Raw genomic sequence first — 27118 nt, 5'->3', positions numbered from 1 at the left:
TGAATTTTGTGTTCCTTTCACTTCATTACATGGTGCATCATCATCTTCACAGTTTCTTTTTCAGTCTTTAAATGATAAAAATGAATAAAAAGAATCTGCACCTTATACATCTTACTTTCAAAACCCACCCATCCCACCACATTCTTTCGCTGCTTCACCATTTCCATTTACACCATTTACATTTTCATTTCAGACACTTCATGTTGCACCGCACATCACATCGGGAGATTATGGAAACATAGGCACATCCTTTAGGACCTCATCCTTCCCTTAGCTGGGTGATGTTCCATCTACCTCATACATACTTTCGGGATCATTGCAGCCTGGGTATCCCACTCAGTCTCTCCCGACGAGTGTGGATCAGTTGCCTCCACAGTTTGCCTCTATTGCATTGCCTAGTGGATCTTCTGGTCATCTTGCTGTATCCTAGCCTCACTTTGGACAAGGCTACTGTGTCCCAGTGTCTCCACCTATACCGGCTCCTTATGGAAACATTCATGTTTTAGTGCCTCCATATCAATCGGCACTCATTGGACACTCACAGCCTTCTGTCTACCCACCTCTTCCCCCTCCCTCTTTCTCTTATTAGACACATCCACCTCCATTATCTTACACCACCTACCCGACACTTCATGGTTCTAGCTCATCTTCTGCCAAGAATGCATTTAATGACAAGACTCGTTTTAACGGGTCAAACTTTACTACTTGGTCGAATTTGATGAGACATGTCCTTGACTCATAGAACCTATGGGATCTTGTGTAGGGGTTGGAACCCCAACTCGATCCCGTATTTGTTCCATACGAGGTGGTCCGCTCATGGAAGGCTAGGAATGCCTTCGCTATTGTCGAGCTAATACATGGCTTATTGCTTGAGTTTCATTCTCAGCTTCAATATTTTTACTTAGCATCAGAGCGATGGGCACACTTGACTGACCGCTATGCGGCTCGGGATAGGACCCGTTGTATTAATCTTGACCATGAGCTTCAGCTTTTCAAAATCACTGACCGTGATGACTTGAAAGTCAAGTTGGCTGAGTATCAGTGTCTCCTCGCTGAATTCTCCACTACGGGGACTCCCAAGTCCTCTGACAATCAGGTCACATTGTTCCTAAATAAACTCTCTAAGAAATACTTCAATTTTGTGGAAGGAATAGTTTCAAAGCCTACCATGTCTACATTCTATGAATTTGAGTGTCAACTGTTGTGTTACGCACGGTTGTTTGATTAATTTCATATGAATTCCTCTTCAGAAGGGGACTCTTTTTGCTCATTCTCCGAAAGGGCAACAAGGGAAGGGCAAAATAAACCAAACTTGCACTCAAAATCAAAATTAAACTCGAAAGCTAAATCAATCTAGGGATTCTCAAGGAAATTCCCATTCACAACTTAAACAAGGGTGGTAAAATGTACCTAAAAAAAATATGCATTGTCAACATTGTCAAAAGGCTAGCCATTTTGATGACGAGTGTCGATCAAAGGCACGAGGCACAACACCAAAACCTAAATCTTAGATCCCCGCCCCTCAGTCGAGTAACCCCTAGCAGGGAAGGCAAGGTGATGGCAAGGGGCAGTTTAAAGGTCAGACTCACACTGCTACCGCACAACCATCTCAGTCGACAACGTTCTCAATTCCAGAGGGCTTGTCTGATTGGTTTGTAGAGGCCCACATCGTCTCCGTAGAGACATCCGATATGAGTCTCGTTCACATCTATGAGTTGCCTCCTGACGAGGTTATTGCAGAGGCCCACTCGTCACAGCCGAGCACTTCAGCTCTAGTTTGGATTGTGGACAGTGGAGCTACACATCACATGACTCCGATAGAGGACATTTTTCGTACCTGAGTCCCTGTAGCCAGGCGGATTTGTGTAGGAAATAACTCCTCGGTCAAGATTTAGGCTCAAGGTTGCGTTAGTTTTGCCATTGATAAGGGTCCGGATCTGGCTTCGTTGGACAATGTATATCATGTCCCTCAGCTTGGGGTGAACTTGTTATCTGTTCAGCAACTTTGCCGGTTGAGGCGAGCAGTTTTTTTTACAGTGACCACAGTCGAGGTCCTTGACTCTCAGACTGGTTTAGTGATTGCTCGCGGTGAGGCACAGCCTAATGGCCTAGACCACATGACTCATTTTCTCACCGAGCCGACTGTCGAGGGCTCCATGTTCCATAGCTTTCAGGCCTTAGCCACATCTCGGAAGCCTATGCACAATGAGCGTCTTTGGCATTTTCGCTTAGGGCATCTTGGTTATAACTCACTTTATGAGTTGTCATGCCGTGAGCTGGTTGAGGGTCTTCCACGCCTGAAGCTAGCTCGAGATGTTTGTAAAGCCATTCAGCTTAGGAAGTAGCACTGTACCCCATTTCCTCAGCAGTCTACACATAGAGCTGAGGAATCTCTTAGATTGATTTACGTTGATCTTTGCGGGCTGACATCCACTGTCGCTTTGAACGGCACGCTGTACTTCTTTTTGATAGTGGATGATCATTCTTGATACATGTGGGTATACTTCCTCAAGCATAAGTCATATGCTTTCACATATTTTTCTGCTTGGGTGCTGTTGGTTCATAACTAGACTGGTCGTTGTGTCGGGTGCATGAGAAGTGATAGTGGTGGTGAGCTTATCTTTCTCGAGTTTTCTAAGTTTTTACAGAAGCATGGTATTTCTCGCTAGCTCACCTCTACCAACTCTTCCTCTCAGAATGGAGTCGTAGAGCGTAGGAACCGCACAATCATGGACATGGCACGCTCTATGCTGTTTGCAACAGAGCTTCCTAGGCGCCTTTGGGTCGAGGCTGTTAACACTTCGATATATATCCTTAACTGGTGCTCGATTGCGGCTCTTCCTCAGAAGACCCCATATGAGGCATTTTTTGGCTCTTGGTCTGTTATTTTCCGTTTCAGAGTCTTTGGGTGTCATGCGCACACACATACGCTTGATGACAAGATAGGTAAGCTTACCACTTCGGATCAGACAAGGCCAGTGGCTATGCCTCTTGATTCTACTGTCCACTTGTCGAAGGATATCCTAGGATAGCCCTTTGATGTACATACCTATTGTTCTGTTGTAAGAAAACTTCTTTGGTTAATTCACACTAGGCCGGATTTAGCTTACTCAGTTAACATACTCGGTCAATATTTCACAGCACCTAGGATGTCACATTGGATTGCATGTCTTCGTGTCTTGCATTATTTGCGGTGTATTTTTTCTTATGGCTTGACATATAGTTCTGGTTTATGTTTGCAGGGGTATACTGATTCTGATTGGGCAAGAGATCTTGACACGCAGCGTTACCATGGCGGCTACCTTTTTACCTTGCGCACGGCTCCCATTTCTTGGTCTAGCCGTAAGCAAGAGACGGTGGCGGCTTTCACGGCCGAGACTGAGAACCGGGCTCTTTTCAATGGCACCATCGAGGCCATCTATCTGAGGAGTTTACTGGCGGTGCTTCATTTTCCATGTCTCTCCCACAGTTGTCTACTGCGACAACTAGAGTGCCATTGCCCTTGCGGGCAATCCGATCATTACACCACGGACACGGCATGTGGGAGTCCACTTTTACTTTTTCAGAGAGTAGGTTGAGCTAGGCACTATTCGCCTAGAGTTTGTACCTTTATCAGATAATTTTGCAGATATCTTGACCAAAGCGGTCAACCAGTCGGTTCTTCAGTACCTGCTACCTAGGATCGGCTTGGGTACACCCTCCCCTACTTCTTCAGCTTGACGGGGAGAGGGTGCTTTCCTCTTGCTTTCCCTTCCAGTTTGAGAGGGGGTGGTTTCTACTCTTGATTGTGACAATAATGATGCTTACAGTTTTTAGACATTACATTCACTTATTCTTTTGTATTGTATTATGGGCATTTGTAAACTTTATCCGCATTGTCAGGATGACTTGATTGTAAAAGGGCACTTGGTCAAGTGAACAATTGCCTTGCGAGGGCACTGTCCCAGTGACACCATTGCATAGTATATTGCATGAGCATAACATATTGCATCTCCCTTTGTATTACTCCATGCATTGGCATTATGTTCATGTGAACATGCATCTGTGCACATTTATTCCTTTTCGGTCATTTGGAGTGGTCGACTCTAGGATCCACCATATTCGTAGCATAACACATGGCAGTTCTCTTAAAGGCAGTTTTCCTACCCTTGCTTGCTTGCTTGTTTTGCTTGTCTTGCTAAGCCTACCGTTTTTTTTGCCTCTCCATATATTCACCACATGATTGGCACATACACACACTTTTATTATCCTTAGGCACTTATCCTAGTCAGTGCGAGGGATTAGTGTAACGTGCCCGTTTGTCCGCTTGCGGGACATGTTTTAGCAGCCCATCGGGAGGAGGGTTTAGAAGGCTCTGCCTGGCACTTGCAGGGAATGACACAGGGTTTGCGATCCAGGTCTTCCCGAGTTTGCCTCGAGCGGAAGTGTCCAGCCGTTTCCACTTGGGATCGACCTGAGGTCAGGGTTCCTTTCCTACCAGCAAAGTTTGAACCTTTCTGCCGAACGGCATAGACCTATTTCTTTGCCCTAAAACAGAATGAACCGAAGATTCTACATCCACTGATACTAAGTCTTTATTATCTCAACATTTGAGAAAAGTTCCCTGCTAACAGGGACCACCCTTCCGTAGGACAGACCTGAGTCACATCCACCGCACTTTCCTCAGTTTGTTTTAGTTATCTAATTAACTAACACATTACGTTTTGACATGTAAAATTAGCTTCCTTAATTAAACAAATTAATCACGGGTTCCTTCATGTAACTTAGGCACTGACACAAAAACAATGTCAAGCAAGTTCCTTTTTCTCAAGCATATGTTCTTTATTTATCATAATTCTGGATTACATCCAACATCATGCCGAAGGCCATCCTAGCAATTTACAGGATTGCTGTTCCAAGTTCTGCCCGTAGACTAGTACTCGGGCCTTGAGATCCCATCTCGAGTCACGTCGGTCTCTTGCGCGGGATCTGGAGGCAAGGGATTTACAGCCAGAGTCTCCCTTGGCACCCAAGCGTCCTCCCACTCCAAGCAGTACCCACGGAGAGACCTCTCGCAGCGGGTTAGGTTCATATACCCGGTGCGGCTAACAGCCCCCTTGGATAGGGCCAGATAGACAGTCGGAGGTTATTGTTCCTGCTTCTCCCTCCAGGCTTTCAACCTGAAGCATTAAGTGTTTTCCTTGAATTAGTTCCTTGAGCAAAGAAATCAAATAATGTATCTAAGTACAAGCACGAACATTTTGGAGGTCGTTTGTGGGACCGACTGCTAAGGTGTGACTCCTTTTTCCCGGATGTCCAGCACCCGATCTTGGGTCTTTCCGCGACTTGGCGAAATCCCAATAATTTCAACAAGAGCAAATGGTCTTGGTAAGTTGACTTATACTCTCTTAGGGTATCTTAGTCCCTAACTCAAGCACTAGCTGGTCAGTCAAGGCAATGGACATGCCTTATTCGTAACCCAACCAAGGGTCTTTTAATCTCTAATTCTAGCCAAGCTCAGTTAACACACATGGCAACACATGTTTTCTCATTTAAACTTTTAATATGCGGTTTAGATATATGCGATTCTTCCAATTCTCTTAGTGCGGTTCTATGCAGGATTTCCCAACCATCATGCACGTTGTGCGTTTAGTATAGTTGTTCCCTAAACGACTTTTATCTCTCTTTATTCCTAGCAATGAGTACTTATCTCCAATGCCCCAGATCACATGTGACTTGCATCTATGGAAGACTAGGGTTTTTTTTTCCTTAACGAAGCAAGTGTATCTTATGAACAGAAATTAACATTTCATGTGTTTCTTCTAACCATGATTGCGCAATGTGAATTCTAAATGACTATTCATGCACTGAACTGGTTAAAAAGCTATCATTTTATGTGAAATAAGGCAATAACTCTATCATTTTATGTGTGTAGAAGCTATCATTTCATGTGAGATAAGGTGATGACCTTATTATTTTAGGTGAGTAAAATCTTATGCGAATTCAACCCTACTGTTGCATGCAACTTAGTTCTTAGTATAAACAAAACCTTATGCACGACATTAATCCTTCCACGAGAACTAAGTCCTAAACTAAAATTTTTAATGCTTGAAACCTGGGCTTGATTCGTATGTGCTGCGTTGGTCGTTCCACTCGTCCCTCTAGCATTACCGGTGGCTTGGGCGCCTATGCTTCCCACGACTTTCTTCTTGGGAGCCATTCGCCTCGCGGAGATTGGGTAGTCCGGACCTTAACATTTCCGGTTAGATGCGATCGGTTGGGAGGACCATTGGATGTGGTTCGTTGCCAGGAGAGTGGCTTGGGTGACTTGTACGGTTACCCCCTTTCTCTCTCTTCTTCCTCTATCTCTCTTCTTGTCCTTCTCCCACTTCTTTCTCCTTCTGCTCCTTCCTCTTTTCCTTCCTCTACCACTTCCAACCTCTCTTCCTCTACCTCCTCTTCTTGTTCCTCTACCTCTCTCCTTTCCCTTCTTCTTCTCCTTTCCTCCTTCTCTCCCTCTTCTTTCTCTTCCTCTACCTCTCTCTTCACCCCTTCTCCTTCCCTCCTACTTCTTCACTCCTCCTTTTCTTCTTCCTCTCCCTCCTTCTTGCTCTTCCACCTCCTCCTCCTTTTCTCTCTTCTTTCTTCCACTCATTCTTCTCACCTTCTCCTTCTCTCTTCCTCTTCCTCCTCTTCTCTCTCTCTCACCTTCTTTCTATTCTCCCACCCTCTTCTTATTCTCTCCCTCTATTTTTTCTCTTCACGGCCCAAACAAGGAGGCCGTTTATTTTGGAGGCCGAGGAAGGGACCGGCGATGTTAGTCAACCAGGGGGGTGACGTATTGGAAGGGCCTGTAGTACCGCCGCGAGGAGAGGGGGAGAATGATCGTTGGGAGCTTAGAGAGCTGAGTGCTCAACCCCAGCTACCTTGGTCGTAGGCCCAGGGCCGTTTTCGCAGATCGGAGGGGGGAGGGGAACGCTAGTCGGAGGCCCAGATGGCCCAGCGAAATGCTTAACGGGTGGGTTGAAGATGACGCGTGGGGAATTGGGTGGCGGAGCGGCCGCCGGCAGAGCTGCTGTTGCAGTCAATCACAGGGGGGGGGAAGGGACCCCGTTCGGAAGGGCCCAGGGAGGTGGCGCGCCTGATGGGGATGGCTACGGACGAGGCCCCAGGGGCTTGTGCGCAGGATGGCGGGGCGGTAACGGCGTGAGGTGGGCGTAGCCTCCATCTTGGGGAGGGGAGAAGTCCTCCGGGGAGGGGAGGGGATAGTTGGCATGGCCACCCTCCTCCTGGAGGTTGCATGCCTCCCCTCCTAATCCACCACTCCCACTCTCTCTCCCCCCCTCCCTCGACTGCTGTCGGCGGGGAGAGAGAGGGGGGGGAAGTAAAAAAAATTTGAGTTTAATGAAAGAAAAAAAATATTCCTTTAAAATTCTTGGGAGGGTTCCTATGGCCCATGACAATTGGCTTGCTAGTTTTATGCTTGACTTGGGTTTAAAACTCTCTTTATCTTTTCCTATTTGTCACTTAATCGGCCGTTGCTCCTATATTACTTATGTATTTTCCAAACATTTCAAAAAAACAAAAGTCCATTGATTCCATCCGCCTTTGTAGGACTCGGTAGGCCCTTGGGCAGTCGCTGAGCACCCTTGGTCCGATGTCCTGGCCTCTTTGGGGTGATCACTTGGGCTCCCTTGGTAAGATAACTATTGCCTCTCTAGTCTTGGTAGGCCACTGGGCAGTCGACATGCACCCTTTGCCGATGCCCTGGCTGCTTTGGGGTGGGACGCCTTGGGTAAATCAAAATTTAGGCCGGCCTACTTTTCTCGCTCTATTTTGGGCTTGAGAGGGGGTGTTGTGCTAAGAATTGCTCTTAGCCACTTAAACAGCCCCAAAATATGCTTATTTTAGGCTTATTTTAGCCAAAACCCTAAAACGGGGATTGGATCGAGAGAGTTAAGTGGGAGAGGATCTAGAACCCTAATTTTCTATAAATTGGCAGCCAGGCCTCCACTCTTCCCTCAATCTCGTTTTTGCAGGTTTCAGGTGTTATCAACTTGCTGTCCACACCCCGTTCGCGGAGGACATCTAAGCCCTTGCTGTCCATCACTGTTCCCTATAGTCTGGCGCATGTTTCTAGCCCTCCACACGTTGATTGTTGCTGTTTCTGCCTGACAACTAACTGCTGATCATCTGCATTGCTGTCATACAGCCTGCCACGTCAGCAAACTGCTGCGTTTGTAGGCCCCAGCTGCCGCCCTGACAGTTTTCTCTCTCCTGCTGCAGTTTTTCTCTCCTGCAGGCTATCCTGCCTGCGTTTTTAGTATTTCTCTCTCCTCAGTGCTGTCTGCATCAAATCCAGCTTCTCACTGCTGCGTTTGCTAGTGTTCGACATCTAGAGGTTGCCTTGCTGCGATTCAGGATCCGTTCAGAGTACGAAACACTCTCCTGCTCATTACCCTTGCCCTGATCCTTGATATACAGGAGTTCGAGGTTCAGTATTCATTCACTACATAGTGTGCTTGCTGCATGAGCATCGTATTATTAGTAGTCATATCATTTCATTTATTAACTGTGTTCATTGTCTTTGAGTTACCCTAAACCTAACCCTAACCCTAACTGTGTTCTTTTATCAGTCTGTGCTTTGTCGTACGGTTTCTGTTTATGCTTTTGTGTTAGGGTATTTTCTTTACAGGCTTGGCTGTGATGAAGAAAATGTACCGCCAATTGTGCCAAATAGTTGTATGTTCTCCTTGACTAGAGAGGTGGCCATTTTGAATTGTGGTGGTTCGTGACACTTTAGGCCATTTGAGTGGGTGTGGTTCACTTGAGATACATGGACACACCTTTCTCATGAAGTTTGGTGCACCATTCGTCAGCTTCACGCCTCTTTGCACCGATTGGGAATTGAGGCACAAATGTATATTAAGAGGATTGCCTTAATTAGTGAAGGGGGGGACTCCTTTTTTCATCATAATTTTCATTTGTAAAAAATTTGGTTGCTGATGAGACCTTAAGCATGGGTTTTCAGACACTAATGAGGATTTTGGTTCTTTCTTGTGTTTATGACATGACAAGTTATGTTTGGGTTTATTGCCTTCTTAGTATCAATATGTGCACCTTCCATCTCTGCTTCTTTATTGTAGAATTAAGACTTATAGCATCCTTGAGCAGCAAGGTGGTTCTTGGGTTATATGTCTTTTTTTTGTATTATAGTATTTTGGTGGATTGTTTCTGGACATTCTATTGGACCCTTAACATCATGTGCTAACTTGTTATGTTACAGCAGGTTGGTTGCTAATGCAGAGCGCACTCAGTCAGGGGAAAATGCTTCTCATACTTCAATAGGTGCTGAAAATGTAAATCTAAGATTGCCAGATGCTGCAGAGCTTCTTGCATCACTGGAAGTGACACAAAATATTGCAATAAGTAATATCATGTCTGTACCATCAATTGTAAGTGATGCAAGCGTTTCGCGAAAAAGGGCTGATATGAATGGATCTTCAAATTCACCTCAAAGAAAGATTCCGAGGGGCAGTTTACCTCCATCCAGAGTTATACCAGACACTGCAGGTGGATCATTACTTCCTCCACAGCTCAGAGGCAGGTTTGTACATCGTATTCATTAACCATGCCATATGCTTTAGCATCTGATTCTAGTGTTGTTTCAATTGAATACTCTCATTAGACGTATTATAGTTGATTATGCATGTATTGCACTCTTCATTTCTGAGGAAAAGTCATCTGAATGAAGGCTTAATAATTGACCAGTTCACATAATTGAAAAGCAATGCTAGGATTATTCTGCATGGGTAGCCACTAGGGTGGTGTGGCTAGCACATCTTGCAGGGCCTGGTATCAATGCTCCCATGCCCTGCAGGCCAATTAGCATCATAGTATGGGGCATCAAAAGAGCCCTTGTAGTTGACACTAGATCAGCCATGAGCTGGTGACCAGGGTAGCTTTAAACAACATCCTGATGGTCTTCTTGGTTACCATTCTTGGTGCATCATCTATAACACTGTTCACATGTAGTGCACCTACGATATGGCAACATTTTGCTGTCTGCAAGTTGATTGTTTTTAGTTTCCATCAATGAATTCTTATCTGTACCTATTTTTTCTGGCACAGCAGCATTTCTTAGTACTGTTCAACCAGTCGTCCAATTTCTATGTAAATGGGGCACAATCTCTTCAGTTTCTCAATTTGAGAATTCGTTCCTACATTAGTAGATAACCTCTGTTTTGTAGATTCTGATCTCTCTTGTAGAGTTGTGTATTTCAGTGCAGGGCTAACATGCAGGTTTGCATTGGTCCTTCTTGGGCTGGAGACATGGGATGCACATTGTTCCTTTTGTGGTTTCATCTTTCTAGGAGATTTACTCTTCTACTAACATGGAGGCTTCCCCCTCCCCAGGTGGATCATACAACATCGGGGCTGTCATTGGGAAATCCTAACTGAAGTGGGAAAATTGAAGAAGTGGTTTCTCGATGTTAGCGATGTCAGATCCTGTACGGTGACTGGTCGGACTGACCAGTCGGACTGCCACGTGGCAGTCCAACTGTACTGCACCAGTCGTAAATGCAGCCGACCTGCCTATTTTTGGCGCATTCTGGCTGGCTATTTATAGCCGATCTTCTGCAGTCTTCCACACACTTCTAATCGTAGGTTTCAGGCTGGAGATTCGTGCAGATTACATCTCTGTTTGCAGATTTCAGGTTGGAGATCGTGCAGACTGCAGCGGACTTCGAGGTGAACAGCAGGTTGCATCGTCGAGGTGGAGACACGCAGTCCCGTGCATTGCGCCCGTGTACATATTTGCATATCTTTGTATACAGCACACTTTATACAGCAGATCTTCATCTTCCACTGTCTCTTTCTCTCTCTTCTCTCTCTTCTCTCTGCGTTCTCTCTCTCTCAGTCTTGGTCCCACGCTTCCGCATCGCTGCACTCTGACATGGTATCAGAGCAGTGAAGAAGGGCTAACTGAGTGAAGAACCAACCTGAAAAAGAGATTCCATCGCGACACAAGGCTGCGTTTCCAGCATTCGAGGACAAGCGGGAGGGCTGCGCATCGGAACAAGGCTGAAGCGAGCGTGGGCGCGCGGGAAAGGAGTCCAGTTGGTGGATTTGCTGTTGTTCACTACTGTTTGAAGAGGAGGAAGTCTGAGTTTTCAGCTTTTAAGTGCAGGTTTTGCTTTTTCATCGCCTCCGGCGGGGTGAAGAAGGTACGGGACACGGAAGAAAGAGCCCTAGCAGGCTGCGTTTTCATAGTCAGAGGGGGCTGCTTTTGCGTTTGTGAAGGCATTACAGGTGAAGATGTCTACAGAGATTGACTTGGAGTTTCAGACGACCATGGACCGGAAGGTGCCTGTCTTACCGGCTCTTTCTGCAGATCAAAAGCTCGATGGCGACAATTACCGCATCTGGCGTGTGATGATGTTGGCCATCCTTGAGTCCTACGATTTGGCGGAGCTTGTACAGGAGGAGATCGACCGGCCCTCGGTGAGAGATGAGTCCAAACTCTCTTCCGATGCTCGTGCGGAGTTGGCCAAGGCACAGTCTCACTGAGTCTCACTGGGACAAACTGAATGCCCGGATTCGTTCTTTTCTTTTTCTATCTTGTACTACAGCCGTGATAGCCCACTTCGAGCACTTGACGGTGGCTCGGGAGATATGGCTGGAGCTTGATCAGATGTATAACCGGATGACCCTTATGAAGCGGGTTTCTTTGGAGGTGCAAATGTGGACCTTTTCCGTGAACAAGTCTTCTTCGTTGCAGGAGCACATAAACAAGCTTAGACAGCTTCAGATGCAGGTTCAGAATGCGGGGAAGCCGATTTCCTCAGAAGACATGGCGATCACACTCTTGTCCCAGTTGCCGCCACGATTCGGTGCTTTTTACTCCGCTCTTATTGCTTCCGGGCGTGAGTCTACTCTTCGATGGGAAGAGTTGGTTCCTATGGTCCTGGACCAAGAGGAACAACTGAAGGAACAACGTGCTTCCAAGTCAAAAGCCTTGACAGGTCAAGCCTCTCAGAAGAAGGGGAAGAACCAAAAGAAGAAGAAGGAGGACAACAAGTCAAAGAAGGACAAGGACAAAGAATCCACATGCCATATTTGTGGAAAGACCGGCCATTGGAAGAAGGATTGCCCTGACAAAGACAAGAAGGACACCAACAAGAAGGACACTAAGGATTCTGAAGCGGTGGCTGCACCCTCATCAGCTGCGTTTCTTCATCTAGCTGCCATTGAGCACTCTACACTGAATGCTTCTGATGCTGCGATGACAGCTCCCCAGGCTCGAGAGTGGATCGTTGACAGTGGTGCCTCCCGGCACATGACTCCTTCATTAGTTGGTGTTGCCCAGTTGCGACCTTCGCGTGGGCAGATTCTCATTGAAGATAGCTCTTCGGTGTCTATTGCAGGACGGGGTGAGATGCAGCTTATTCCAAATGGACGTGGTGGTACCCATATCTCAGAGGTCTTGCATGTGCCAGGTTTGGGGTATCATCTAATTTCTGTTCATAAGATTTGTTCACTTGGACTTTTGGTGAAGTTTGACAGTGATTCGGTGCGAGTCCTTGATCGTGGGTCAATGAAGGTTCTCTCATCAGGATATGAGGAAAACGGCATCTACAAATTGACGTCTCCTACCGCCCTCCCTACTCTTCTTCTTACCTCTCAGACACAATCAGAGCTATGGCATGCTCGATTTGGTCACCTCAACTATGATTATCTTCGGAGGGCGTCACGTGGACAGCTTGTTCGAGGGTTGCCGGACATAGTGGTGAGCCAGCAGCCATGCGTCTCCTGCATTCGTGGGAAGCAGCATAGGGATGCTATTCCCAACAAAACTTCGCGGCGGTCTACTTTACCAATGGAGCTTGTATCTACGGATCTTTGTGGCCCTATGAGGAACGAGTCTTTGAGAGGAAGCTCGTACTTCATGTTGATCGTAGATGACTATAGCAGGATGACTTGGGCCTATTTCTTGGCGTTGAAGTCGGAGGCTTTCTCCCACTTCAAGGATTGGCTTCTCTTTGAGGAGAACCGATCGGGCCGGAGATTGAAGACCTTGCGATTCGACAAGGGTGGTGAATTTGTTTCTAATGAGTTTGCTCGTTTTTGTGCAGATAAAGGCATTCACCAGGAGTTTGCTAACACCAACACTCCCCAAGAAAATGGCATTCTTGAACAGAAGAACCGAAGGATGATCGAGATGGCGCGCACCATGATGGAGCATCGACAGACATCTTAGTTTTTGTGGGCCGAGGCTGTGGCTATTGCCGTCCACATCCTTCACCGATCCCTCACTTTGGCCGTTGATGGGATGACACCTTTTGAGGCTTACTTTGGGACTAAGCCCGATGTTTCTTAGTTCAGGGTTTTTGGGTGTGATGCCTATGTTCACATTCCCAAGACTCATCATGATAAATTTGAAGCAGCTTCGCGAAGACAGGTGTTCGTTGGTTACAGCTCTTAGTCCCAAGGCTATCGTTTATATGATCCCGTCAAGCGGGATGTGTACACCAGTCGAGATGTGCGGTTCGTGGAGGTTCCAGCCATAGCAGCGGGTGAGGAGCATCCCATTCTTGGAGATCCAGGGGAGAGTTGGGCTCCCGAGACAGTTCCTTTGGAGCCAATGCCTTTTGATTCCGATTCTGTTTCTGATACAGAGTCTTCTATTCCACCGGTCACTCCCGAGGAGTTACCACCGGTGGATATCCCAAAGTCTTCAGCTGATGGAGAGAGACGAGGAGAGGTCCGGCCTCCTCCTCGTTGGGCCTGTGACACATTCCGAGATTCAGGGATCGAGGGGGTCCCTGAGGAGTGGGAACCGCAGGATGGTCCGTGGCGGTCACGGAGGCACCAGGCACATTCTACGGAGCTTGTTTGCTCTAACTATTGTTTGATGATCCGTGCTATGCAGGATCGAGAGCCCACCTCCGTGAGGGAGGCTTTACAGTCCGCACCATGGAAGAAAGCTATGGAAGCCGAGTTAGAGGCTATTGAGAGGAATGGCACTTGGTATCTCGCGCCACGCCCCCCGAAAGCTATGGAAGCCGTGAAGGAGGCTTTACAGTCCGCACCCTAGAAGAAAGCTATGGAAGCCGAGTTGGAGGCTATTGAGAGGAATGGCACTTGGTATTTCGTGCCACTCTCCCCGAATAAGAAGGTGATTGGCGTCAAATGGGTCTTTAAGACCAAGTACCTTAGCGATGGTTCTTTGAATAAGCATAAGGCTCGCCTTGTTGCTAAAGGTTTTGCACAGCGCCCAGGGATTGATTGTCGTGACAGTTTTGCCCCCACTGCTCGTATGGCGACTATTCGAGGTGTTCTTGCCTTGGCTGGCCATAGGAGATGGCCTGTCTACCAGTTGGATGTGAAGTCGGCCTTCCTCAATGGTGATTTGAAGGAGGAGATCTATGTCGAGTAGCCTCCTGGCTTTGGATCTTCCGATGGGCAAGTCTACAGGTTAAAGAAGGCCTTGTATGGCCTCAAGCAGGCTCCGCGTGCGTGGAACGAAAAGATTGATTCGTTCCTTCAGTCACAGTTGGGATATCGGCGCTCCAAGGCCGATCCGCAGCTTTATGTCCACACTTCCGAGGCTGGTTGTGTGCTTTTTGTGTTGTATGTTGACGATTTGATTGTCATAGGTGATCATGCACAGAAGGTGAAAGAGACGAAGGTAGCTTTAGATCAGGCGTTCGAGATGACGGACTTGGGTCTCCTCCACTTCTTCTTGGGCCATGAGATTTATCAGTCTCAAAGGGGGATTTTCATCTCTTAGCAGAGATATGTACAGGAGCTCTTGGTTTCTCTTGCGATGGAGGATTGTCGGGACCATTTCTACACCTATGGATCCGAACTGGAAGGCCACTTCACATTCAGATTCTCCCATGGCAAATGCTTCCCGCTATCGTCAGTTGATTGGATCATTGATTTGGCTCCTGAACACTCATGTTGATCTTTGTTTTGCTGTTGGTCTCTTGGTAGGGTTCATGAGTGAACCAGGTGATTCAGATCTTGTACTTGTAGGTTGGAGCGACTCGGATTGGGCTGGTGATGTGGACCACAGGTGGTCTACTACAGGTTACTGTTTTACCTTGGGTGCTGGTGTTATCTCATGGAGGAGCAAGAAGCAACCCACGGTAGCCCTTTCGTCTTACTGAGGCAGAGTATTGGGCCGCGTCTTCCACAACCTGTGAGGCTGTGTGGCTTCGGAGATTGTTGGAGAAGCTTGGCTGCCCCTAGACTCGTCCTACTTTGCTACAATGCGACAATGAGAGTTGCATTGCCTTGGCACGGAATCCTGTTTTCCATGCCTGGACGAAGCACATAGAGATCCAGTACCACTTCATCAGAGAGAAGCTTCTGGATGAGACCATCACTGTGGAGTATTGCAAGACGGAGGACAATTTTGCAGATTTGTTTACGAAGGCGCTTCCCCAGACTCTACTTCGGAGACATGCCAGATCCCTCAGGCTTTTGGCCCGTCCAGGCTCTGAGAGGGGGTGTTAGCGATGTCAGATCTTGTATGGCGACTTGTTGGAGTGACCAGCGGGACTGCCACGTGGCAGTGCGAATGTACTGCACCAGTCGGCTGCATTTAATGCAGCCGACCTGCCTATTTTTGGCGCATTCTGACTGGCTATTTATAGCTGATCTTCTGTAGTCTTCCACACAACTTTGATCGCAGGTTTCAGGCTGGAGATTCGTGCAGATTACATCTCTGTTTGCAGATTTCAGGTTGGAGATCGTGCAGACTGCAGCGGACTTTGAGGTGAACAGCAGGTTGCATCGTCGAGGTGGAGATATGCAGTCCCGCGCACTGTGCCCGTGTACATATCTGCATATCTTTGTATACAGCACACTTTATCCAGCAGATCTTCATCTTCCACTGTCTCTTTCTCTCTCTTCTCTCTGTGGTCTCTCTCTCGTCTCTCTCTCTCAGACTTGGTCCCACGCTTCCGCATTGCTACTCTCTGACACTCAACACCCTCTCTTAGGCCCAAAAAGAGATGAAAAAAGAGGAGTGAAGAGAGATACAAAGAAGATGTAGAGGATCTCGGAGATCCAACATTTCCAATTGAAAGGTAACTTGTAGTAAGGAACAATTGACGGAATGAACTTTAGAACCTGACTCCACCTCGAGAGAGAAGCCACTAGCTCCATAACTCCATACTGGAAGGAATTAGGTGGTCTCGTCACCAAGTTGTAGTAGGCTTTACTTGAAGATCATGGGTATCAATAGGAGAAATGACTGCTTGAAGACAACCATCCCCAAAGAGTAAATGGTAGGCTTTACTCCACGATGAGTAGGGACTCCCTTTGAAGCCAAAAAAGAAAGAGGAGCTGCGAGAGAGAAAATCTAAAAACTCATGGATCATGGACTCTGGATTATCTAATGACAAAGGAAGTGCCGGCGTGTGAATAAAACTACTAGGGTTTGCATTGAGGACACACAGAGTGTACGACCAGAACAGAAATACAAAGAGACAGACACAGACATAGAGGGCAAAACTCAAACCCTAATCGCAAAACTCAAAAACTCAAACACAGAAACTCAAACACAAACAAAAGAAGGGAGAGAGAGAACACAACTCTGAAGTGAATGAATGTTGTAAATGAATATAAGAGTGTACAGTGTGCTCAAGGGCAGAGCAATGTCGGAGTGTGACGTCCATTGGAGACGGATCCCAAGTCTGTGACCACCAGTTGGAGTGTAGGAGTATTGAATAGTGAATGGCAGTAGGCTGGTCACCAAAACGCAGCAGTCTGGAGGCTGGAAACTAGTAAACGCAACAGCGTATCGCCGATCGGAGACTGTAAACTGTGCACAGTCTGCTGTAAACAGCAAGTGGAAACAATGTTTGATGTGGCTGGCGATGACTGGATGATCAGATCACGGCAGATGATGATGTCGCCGGCAGCTGATGTCAACATGGATGAAGGCGCCAGTGGCAGGAGCAAACACGGATGGAGTGGCAGCACTCCTGAGGGTTGGACAGCCACGTGGGAGGAGGCTGATGGCTGAAATGTGCACGTGGAGTGAGGAACTTGCACAGACGGAATAAGGCTGAATGGCGGCAGCCTGTCTTTTTTGTAGATGTGGAAGGGCGCCCCCGTTTTAGGGTTTCCATTGAACTCTCTTGAATTGCTCCCCGTTTTAGGGTTTTTAGCATTTTTTAGTGTGTTTTGGGACTGTTTAAGAGACTTATCAGCAAGTAATGCATATTTTAGCTCAACACCCCCTCTACATGCTGAAGAATGCTCATGCAACAGGTGCCACTTGGATAGTGTCCCTCATGGGAAAATTATTCACTTACCCAAGCGCCCTAGTACAAAGATGATGAAACCATGCAATGCAAAGGGTAAGGTACAACAAGGGGAAAAGCCGATGTCGAAGACAAAGTGCTGAAGCTTGTAGAATACCAAGAAGGGTAGGAACCCCCTCTCAATCTGGATGTAGATGTCGAAGAAGGAAGAGGAGCGTGATGTCGATATTCATATGGTGCCGAGAACCATAAGAAATGGAAAAAGATGAAGTGTGGATGAAGCACCCCGCTAGAAGAGCAAGGTAGAAGTCACCGCCATGATAGCATTGATAGAGATGCTGTACGATCCGCCTTGGAAGGGGAAACCGCCATGCTAGAAGAAGAGCAAGCACTCCTAGGGTGATAAAACCATGAAAGGAATGGTGCCCATCCCCATGTCTCTAGCCCAGGTAGGACGAAAGCAATCTGCAAGTTAGCCCTACATTGAAAGACAAAACCCTGTAAAAGAGATGAGAATCTGCAAACACAAAGATTAGTGGTCTGCTCGTTGGTAGGGTGTGCAAAACTGGTTTTTCTTAGGGAGTTGCTGCCAGATAGGTCTAGATTCTTTAGTTCCATCCGAGGAAGAGGAGTCTCCCTTTGATTGGCTTGCCTTCGCATCTTACGAGTTCTTGCCACTGGTGGTTTTTCCTCCTGAAGAAGAGGCAACCAACCCCCTCTGCTTTGAATAAGGCTGTGATGAGATTTCTTGTGGACTTGATCATGCAGCCTTGCGTAACGCAATAATTGGCACTCAAACTCATAGAAGGTTGGTAATCGAGGTTGGGAGATGATGTGTTGAATGAAATTGAAGTACTTTTTAAGCAACTTATTCAAAAAGAACGTAACCTGATCGTCATGTGACTTCGGAGAGGGAGTAGTGGCGAACTTGGCAAGTAACCACCTATATTTAGCCAGCTTGACTTTTAGATCATCCCCTTCCTTAATAGAGAACTCTTGAAGCTCAAAGTCGAGATTGATGCACTGAGTACGATCATGAGCCGCATAGCGGTCGAGAAGGTGACTCCAATGCTCTGATGCGAGCGGGAAGTGCTGCAACTGAGAGTGAAGCTTAGGAAGCAATCCTTGCATTAGCTCAACATTGGTTGTGGCATTGCAGGCTCTCCATTGATAGATGTAATCAGGGTGAGCTAGTCGAGGGTCCGGCATAAGCTCTAGATCAATGACGAGGTGCTAAAGACCCTGAGACTCAAGCACTTGTTGCATGAAATTAGACCAAGTGGTGAAATTTGATCCGTTAAAACGTGTCTTATCCGTGAAGGCATTCTTGGCCATTGCAACAAGAGTGGTAGTGCTCGGAGATGGATAGTGTGAAAAAGTGTAGTGTGGGTAGGCTGGGGAAGTGGAGTACTCTTGGGAATAGGCCCTAGAGTGCCCATTAGGCATGTAGATAGTGTGCAAGGTGGATCCATAGGTAGGGATGGGCTGACTAGGCATGGGCATGGTAGCCACATGAGGAACCCAAGGAGGTGGAACGAGAACATGGGAAGCAGAAGATGGAAATCCCTGCGTAGGTGTAACCCAAGGAGAGTGTGAAGACGCACCATAAGCTGAGAATGCAAACCCCTGTGTATGAGTGGTCATGGGAGATGTGAAACTAAGGATAGTGAGGGGGTTGCCCATCACAGTAGCCCAGGAGTTATGCGTGTGCTCATTTGCTGAAAGGTGAGAGGCACTGTGTTAAAGGGTGGCTTTCCCCCTAACGAAGTACCATGGTACAAAGAGGTAGAGAATGGGGTGGAGAAGGAAAAGGTGCTAGGAGCAGAGATGGAAGATCCAACCCCTAGGGTGTGTGATGCAGATGTGGAGTGTAATCCAAGGTTTTGGAAATATGATGAGAGGTGATTAAGGTGTGATATAGAAGAGGGTGCGATGGGAGGGAAGTGAGAAGTGTGTGTGATATACTCAAATGAAACAGAAGCTGTAGAGGTATCTAGATTCCGTTTGCTTCGTGAGCCCCCTCTATTGAAGTTCACATAAGCAAAGCCATCCGGATCCTGTATCTCAAAAGAAGAAACATGCGAGGGTTTTGATTCATGCAATATAAAAGAATTGTACAAACTTGACATTGGACCTGGCTGAGATGATGAAGATGAATTGCCAGACGTTTCGAATGCTGTATGTTCTCCATGATCGGAGAGGTGGTCAGCCTCACCAACCGGTTCAAATGTGGTAGCGAAACTGCTAGGAGGGGTGTAAACATCATTGTACTCGGTGCGATAGTACTCCTCAAAGTCCTCCTTTGTCATGTTGGTGAAATTTGGTGAAGGTGGAGTGTCGTCCTCTTCACCGAGTCCATAATGTTGTCTCAGGGCCTCTAATGATGGAGAAGCCTAATAAGACATCATAGGAACTGGAGAAGAAGGTGTTTGGGACATTGTGATTCAGTTATGAGTCATATTGTGTGCCTTGCACAAAGACTAGCTCTCCATAATATCCACATGATACTCTTTACAAGAGCACCGGCTCTGATACCATGTGAAGAAAACTGCTAGGGTTTGCACTGAGGACACACAGAGTGTACAACCACGATAGAAACACAAAGAGACAGACACAGACAGAGAGGGCAAAACTCAAACCCTAAACGTAAAACTCAAAAACTCAAACACAGAAACTCAGACATTACTGGAAGCGATAGGGATGCAGCTTGAGCAAGAGTGAACGAGTGAGTGTGACGGGTTAAGAGAGTGTGAGCAGAGCGAAGAATATGAGATGATAAGAGTGTACCAACAATGTGTTGGTACACAAAGAATAAAATGTATTTATACTTAGGGCACGTAAAGGGTGTGTTCACTTGTACAATGTGCGTGTACTATACACGGAGGTTATTGGGCCTTTATATCCCAACAACCTCCCACTTAAAGGTCTGATATGAACCTCTAGCTAACCAACTCCCACTAGTCGAATGCAATGCTCATGCTGAGCTTTGCTTAGACTTTTAGTAAGAACATTTGTAGGGTTATCTTGTGTTTTAATCTTGGTCAATGTGATTTGACCATCTTCCAGAATCTGTTTGATGAAGTGATATTGCACATCTATATGCTTTGTGTGTGAATGATACATGGCATTTTTAGCCAGATACACAGCACTCTGGCTATCACATCCCAAAACTGCAGTACCCATAGACATGTCGAGATCATCTGCAAGTCTGCTCAACCATATAGCTTCCTTAGAAGCTTTAGTAGCTGATATGTATTCAGCTTCAGTGGTACTCAACGCAACAATGTTCTGCAACCTAGAACACCAAGAAACAGCCCCACCAACAACTATAAAGACATACCCGCTGGTGGATCTACGAGTGTCCAAGTCACCTGCCATGTCTGCATCACAATAACCCTGCAAACTAATACTTTTTCTTTGTGTACCCTTAAGGTATCGAATAATACACTTGACCGCTTCCCAATGTGCTTTGCTAGGATTTGACATAAACTTGCTAACAACTCCCACTGCATTAGCAATATCTGGACGAGTAGCAACCATAGCATACATAAGAGAGCCACAAGCTGATGCATAAGGAACACCCTTCATAACATTTGCTTCCACGTTATCTTTCGAGCTGTTGGCTTTGCTAAGCTTGAGATAAGGAGGTAAGGGTACCCCAAAAGGCTTAGCTTTAGCCATGGTAAATCTGTCCAGTACCTTTCCAATGTACTTTTCTTGAGATAAAAACAACAATTTCTGCATTCTATCTCTACAAATCCTCATGCCCAAAATATGCATTTCCCAAATCTTTCATGGAGAAAGTTGATTTCAGCTGATTTTTGAGAGCATCCAAGCTAGTCTTTCTTTTCCCAGCTAGTAACATATCATCCACATACAAAACAAGTATGATGGGGCTGCCATCTGTATCCTTTTTCACGTATAAGCAATGATCTGCATGGTTGCGTGTAAACTCATGAGATAGCATAAAAGTATCAAACTTTTTGTACCATTGCCGTGGTGCTTGCTTCAGCCCATACAAGCTGCGTTTTAGCTTACACACCATCTGCTCTTTTCCGGGAACTACATAGCCCTTGGGCTGTTTCATGTAGATTTCCTCATCAATGTCACCATGTAAGAAAGCTGTTTTTACATCCATTTGATACAGCTCTAAATCCAAAACAACAGTGTGAGCAAAAAGCACACGTAGAGTGGTCATCTTCACAACAGGTGAGAAGACCTCTTGGAAGTCAATCCCTTCCTTTTGTGCAAAACCTTTGGCAACTAGCCTTGCCTTGTACTTGGGGTCTCCCATCAATTGTCTTGACTTTGTACACCCATTTGTTTGGAAGTGGCTTCCTTCCCTTTGGCAATGACACAAGATCCCAAGTATCATTTGCATATAGAGATTTAATCTCTCCCTGCATAGCTAGCTCCCACTTACTGTTGAACTCACATGACCTGGCCTCTTTGTATGTAAGAGGCTCACCCTCATACATAAGCATCACATAATCCAAGGAGGGGTCAAACCTATGTGGTTGCCTTCTTACGCGTGTAGACCTGTGTACCCAATGATCAACATTTTTAGGAATTGGGTCTACATCTGGAGGTATATTATTTTCAGCATTCATTTGCTGCTGTAAACCATTTTCAGCATGTTGTTCATGCTGTACAGCACCTTTATTTTCATTACCAGCACCTGCAATTTCATAATCAGCAAGGCTATCTTGTTGTCCATGACCTCCTTGTGCTTCTATTTGTTGTCCATCATCATGTGGCTCAAAAATAACTGGTTCATCATCAGTTTCAGCTTGTGGTACAGCACCATGAGGCTCATTTTCTGAAGTAATAGGTGGCTGCAAACTTTGAAACTTCATCTTTTTCAGATCTTCATTAGAGGCTAAAGTGGCTTTCAGCAATTTTGCCTCATTGAACACAACATTACGGCTGCGAATAATTTTCTTGGACTGAGATAACCACACTCTGTAGCCAAATTCACTATCATCACCATAGCCCATAAAGATGCCTTTGGTGGATTTTGGGTCAAGTTTATTCCTCAGCTCATTCCTAACATGCACGAAAGCATCATAACCAAATATGCGTAAATGGTCATATGAGGCTGATTTGCCAGACCAAACCTCCTTAGGGATGCCATTATTCAAGGACTTGTTGGGAGAGTGGTTGCAAATGTGAACCGTGGTTTTGAGTGTCTCTCCCCAAAATGCATGAGGGAGATTAGCAGTGGACAGCATGCACGACACTCTTTCACATAAAGTCATGTTATATCTTTCAGCCACCCCATTTGAAGAAGGGCTGTAAGGGGCTGTAAGCTTCCTCTTAATACCATGTAAGTCAGAAAATGACTTGAATTCAGTCGATGTGAACTCACCCCCATTATCAGTTCTCAAGCATTTCAACTTTCTACCTGTCTGAGTGGTCACAAATGCATGAAAAGTTTTAAAAACAACAAACACTTCACTTTTCTTTTTCAGCAAGTACACCCAAATCTTCTTGAAACAATCATCAATAAAGGAGACAAAATATGTAGCACCACCCAATGATTTCACGGGCATACTACATACATCAGAATGCACTAAGTCCAAGACATTGGACTTACGAGAGATACCAGAGTAAAATGAATTTTTTATTTCCTTTCCAAACTGACACTCATTACAAAAATCAAGTTTAGAGCCTTTTCCATCAACCCTCTTCAGAGAGGTAAGGACATCAAGTCCTTTTTGGCTCATATGGCCTAATCTCTTATGCCATAACTCCAAGTGGCTGCAAATTTCAGCAACTGCAAGAAAGTTTTGCCATTCAAGGCTTTATAGTGCAAACAATACAAAGTGCCCTTCTTAGTTTCTTTTGCAATCAGCATGGAACCCTTTTTTCCTTTCCACAAACCACCACCAAACAGTGTGGTGTAGCCATCCAAGTCAAGCTGACCAACAAATAGTAAACTCTTTTTAATGCCATGCACATATTTGACATCTTTAAACACAAGCTCTTGACCATTGTCTAAAGACAAGTATACGGTGCCAATCCCATCAATGCTGCAAGCATGGTTATTTCCAAGGTACACCTTTCCATAACTGCATGCATTGAACATAGTAAAACACTCCAAGCAAGGAGTTACATGTAAAGAGGCACCAGAGTCTACAATCCAAGTCTGAGTGACACCATCATCAATTGACAAGAGTGATCAATCACATCAACCTTGGTAATCTGCATATCTTGCATGTGATATACAAGGGCATCATAATCAATTGTACATAATACATCAGCCTTTGTATTTGAAAGCTCTTCTATGACCACGCTAGAGAGCCACATTGGCCTTCTCTTTGCCTTTGGTTGTCTCCGATGCATCTGTCTTTTCTTCCTTCTTCTTTTTATCTCCTGCATTCTTCTTTCTCTCTTGTTCCTTCTTATAATACCTGCAATCAGGTTTCTTGTGGCCCTTTCGACCACAGTGATAGGAAGTAATGTCACTCTCATCCTTTCCTTTGCTCTTGCTCTTGTTTCTCTGCCCTGCATTTGCATTCTTATTTTCAGCCCTGCCTCTTACATTATAAGCTGAGTTGCTGTCTTCTCCACTAGACATACGTCTAATTTTTTCATTCAAGATAGAATCCCTCACTCCATCATATGAGAGATTGGGGTTATTGCTGAGTGAAACCACCAAGGATTCCCACGAGTTCGGCAGTGTCATGATAAAAAAGATTGCCCTCAACTTACCATCAAAGTCCAAGTTTGCATCTTTGAGCTGATTTAGAATCCCTGTTAATGCACTCAAGTGCTCAGTTGCAGGCTTTGACTCATCCAATCGCATATTCACCAACTTGTGCATTAAATGCACCTAATTAACATGTGTGGTGATCTCATAAGTAGTTTTTAGCTTCTCCCATATTGCATAACCTGTGTCTAAACCCTTAATGTCTGTTAGAATGTCATCAGTGACACCTATCTTTATGTAAGCTACAGCCTTTCTATTCACTCTGGCCCAATCTGCATCAGACATAAGTGCGGGTTTATTTTCCTGCAAAGCATCGTCACAATTCTTTAGGAACAAAATACCGTGCATACGGTCTTTCCAAAGGTCAAAGCCATGACCATCAAACCGTTTGATCTCCATCAAACTCTTGATATTTGAACTGGAAGAAGTTGCTGCCATTTTATCACGAATACAATAGTAAATGCACTAATCTGCAAAAACGCAAGCTGAACCAGCGAAATGCACTGCTGTTCTTTCTCAACCAGAAATAAATCTCTACTGTTTGTACATGAACCAGCCACCACCACACGGGCAAAAGATGCAGAAATTTACTAAAATCTACGCAAATCCCAGAAATTTCAAGTCCAAAATTGCATAAACATTAGTCAATCTGACCCAGCTGAGCAAAACTTTGCCAATAGATGAAAAGCCCCAAAATTTCTGGGATCCAATGTCAGGAAATTTTGCTCAAAAGAGCAAAAATCTGACAAATTTGGCAAAATCCCCAAATTAATTGAGGCCGTTGGCAATGTCAGCAATTTCTGACACGAATATCACTGTCAGGCCTAGATGAAATCAAATCTAGGAAAAGCCCCAAATTTTCTGGCCAGATTTCCACAGATTTGAAACTGTGCTTCCATGCCTGAACACCGTCAGAGGAAGAGAATAAAAGGGGTTTAAAAAAAACAAATTTCTGATTTTTAAAAAACAACGGGAGGGGGTCCGTTGACTCGCAGTCCTGTCACATCGGGATTGACGCAGCACCTATCACTCGGTCGTCTGCCCGCCTGGTCGCTGCTCGCCTATCGTCGCTTGCTCGTCACCAGCCCACGACTAACACCTGTCTCCTCGTTCGCGTTTGCTGGTCGTGTCCGACTGGTCCACTCTAATGCCCAGTCGCTTGCCGCCTGGTCGTTGCTTGCCTACGCCCGACTACCGTGCACACGACTGCTTGTCGATTCCAAGTTGTCGACTTGCCACTGCCGTTGGCCGCTGCTGTTTGGTTTCTCTGGCGCCTTGTCAACTGGACCCTACTGGCCTTCTGCCTCGAGCTGCCTCCATAACCTGTGAGTTGCGCCTTGGTCTCGGGAAGCGTGCAACACCTTGGGCTCTGATACCAGTTGTTGGAAGCGATAGGGACGCAGCTCGAGCAGGAGTGAATGAGTGAGTGTGACAGCTTGAAAGAGTGTGAGCAGAGTGAAAAATAGTAGACGATAAGAGTGTACCAACAATGTGTTGGTACACAAAGAATAAAATGCATTTATACTTAGGGCACGTAAAGGGTGCTTTCACATGTACAATGTGCGTATACTATACACGGAGGTTACCGGGCCTTTATATCCCAACAAACACAAACAGAAAAAGGGAGAGAGAGAACACAACTTTGAAGTGAATGAATGCTGTAAATGAATGTAAGAGTGTACAGTGTGCTCAAGGGCAGAGCAATGTCGGAGTGTGACGTCCACTAGAGACGGATCCCAAGTCTTTGACCACCAGTCGGAGTGTAGGAGTACTGAATAGTGAATGGCAGCAGATTGGTCACCAAAACACAATAGTCTGGAGGCTGGAAATTGGTAAATGCAGTAGCGTACCGCCGATAGGATATTGGAAACTATGCACAGTTTGTTGTAAACAGCAGGCTGAAAGAGTGTCTGATGTGGCTAACGATGACTGGATGATCAGATCGCAGCAGATGATGATGTTGCCAGTAGCTGACGTCAGCATGGATGAAGGGGTCAGCAGCAGGAGCAAACACGGATGGAGTGACAGCAATCTCGAGGGCTGGACAGCCACGTGGGAGGAGGTTGATGGCTGAAATCTGCACGTGGAGTGAGGAACTTGCACAGATGGAATAAGATTGAATGGGGGCAGCCTGTCTATTTATAGATGTGGAAGGGCGCCCCGAAAATTAGGGTTTCCATTGAACTCTCTTGAACCACTCCCCATTTTAGGGTTTCCATTGAACTCTCTGGAATTGCTCCCCGTTTTAGGGTTTTTACTCTAAAAGAGCATTTTTTAGTGTGTTTTGGGGTTGTTTAAGAGGATAATCAGCAAGTAATGCATATTTTAGCTCAACACGGCGGTCGTGTTGAAGAAGGTATCTAGGGTATTGAAGATGTTGAAGAATCCGTAGAGATGGCCTCTTGAACCTGAGTAGTTGAGGGTGGGGAAAGGTGAGGCTCATGCTGAGCCAAGGGTGGGTGATAGTCGTTGTCTCTTAGTGGAGCAAGCTGTGGAGCCAAAGTAATGAAGGAGTTAAATAACCATTGTCTCTTGAAGGACAGGATTGCTGAGGAGATGGTATGTTACAATGAAAGGAGTCAAACAACCAGTGTCTCTTGAAGGATAGGACTGTTGAGGAGATGGTATCAAACAATCACTCTCTCTCAGGGGAGTGAACTACAGAATATAGGTTGTCAAGGTGGTATTCTTGAAGTCCTAGAAGAAGTAAAAGCAACCTCTGTAAGTGCATCGTGGTGGTCGTGAGGAGGTTGTGGTGCTTGACAATCCTTCTTTGGCTCGATAGGGATTAGTGCATATCGGATGCGTCTTATTGCCTTGAGCATAAAATTCTAAAAGTTGGTGCAAAATAAACTTTGTGGCCCAAAAGGCATAAAGAGTGCTTGGGTGTAGACGTATTGACAAATGACTCTGAAGAAGACCATAAAAGCCAGAGAAAGCAGCCCGGATGAATGAGCACGAGTCATTCCTTTCACCTCCCAGCCTTGCCTAGTATATTGCTGGCTAGACCATCGTGATCCGATTGCCAGCCGTCAAACCTTGGTGAGTCCTACTATTCTTGGACTCTCTTTAGTTCTAGGCTCCCCTTAACCCCGTTCGGGCGCCCAAGAGCCCGGACGGTCATCCTCGTGCGTGTTCCCCTTGA

At 45.9% G+C, this 27118-nt stretch overlaps 1 protein-coding gene across 3 annotated transcripts in view; it reads left to right on the top strand.

Annotated features, from left to right (window-relative positions):
* The window catches only part of LOC148032021 (uncharacterized), a 123115-nt gene that overhangs the window by 35517 nt on the left and 60480 nt on the right, over window positions 1-27118 (top strand). For 2 of the 3 annotated variants that reach the window (XM_087682645.1, XM_087682647.1), the window contains one exon: window positions 9266-9586. In XM_087682645.1, coding sequence (XP_087538771.1) covers window positions 9266-9586 — 321 coding nt within the window. The remainder of the gene's footprint in view (window positions 1-9265; window positions 9587-27118) is intronic. The other variant, XM_087682646.1, reaches the window with a different exon arrangement.

The sequence above is a fragment of the Lygodium microphyllum genome, chromosome 8 (genome assembly GCF_053477565.2).
Source record: "Lygodium microphyllum isolate KBCC chromosome 8, Lygodium_microphyllum_v1.1.10, whole genome shotgun sequence".
Classification (NCBI taxonomy): domain Eukaryota; kingdom Viridiplantae; phylum Streptophyta; class Polypodiopsida; order Schizaeales; family Lygodiaceae; genus Lygodium; species Lygodium microphyllum.
The sequence above is the reverse complement of the archived record's forward strand: the minus strand, read 5'-3'. Positions and strand labels throughout refer to the sequence as shown.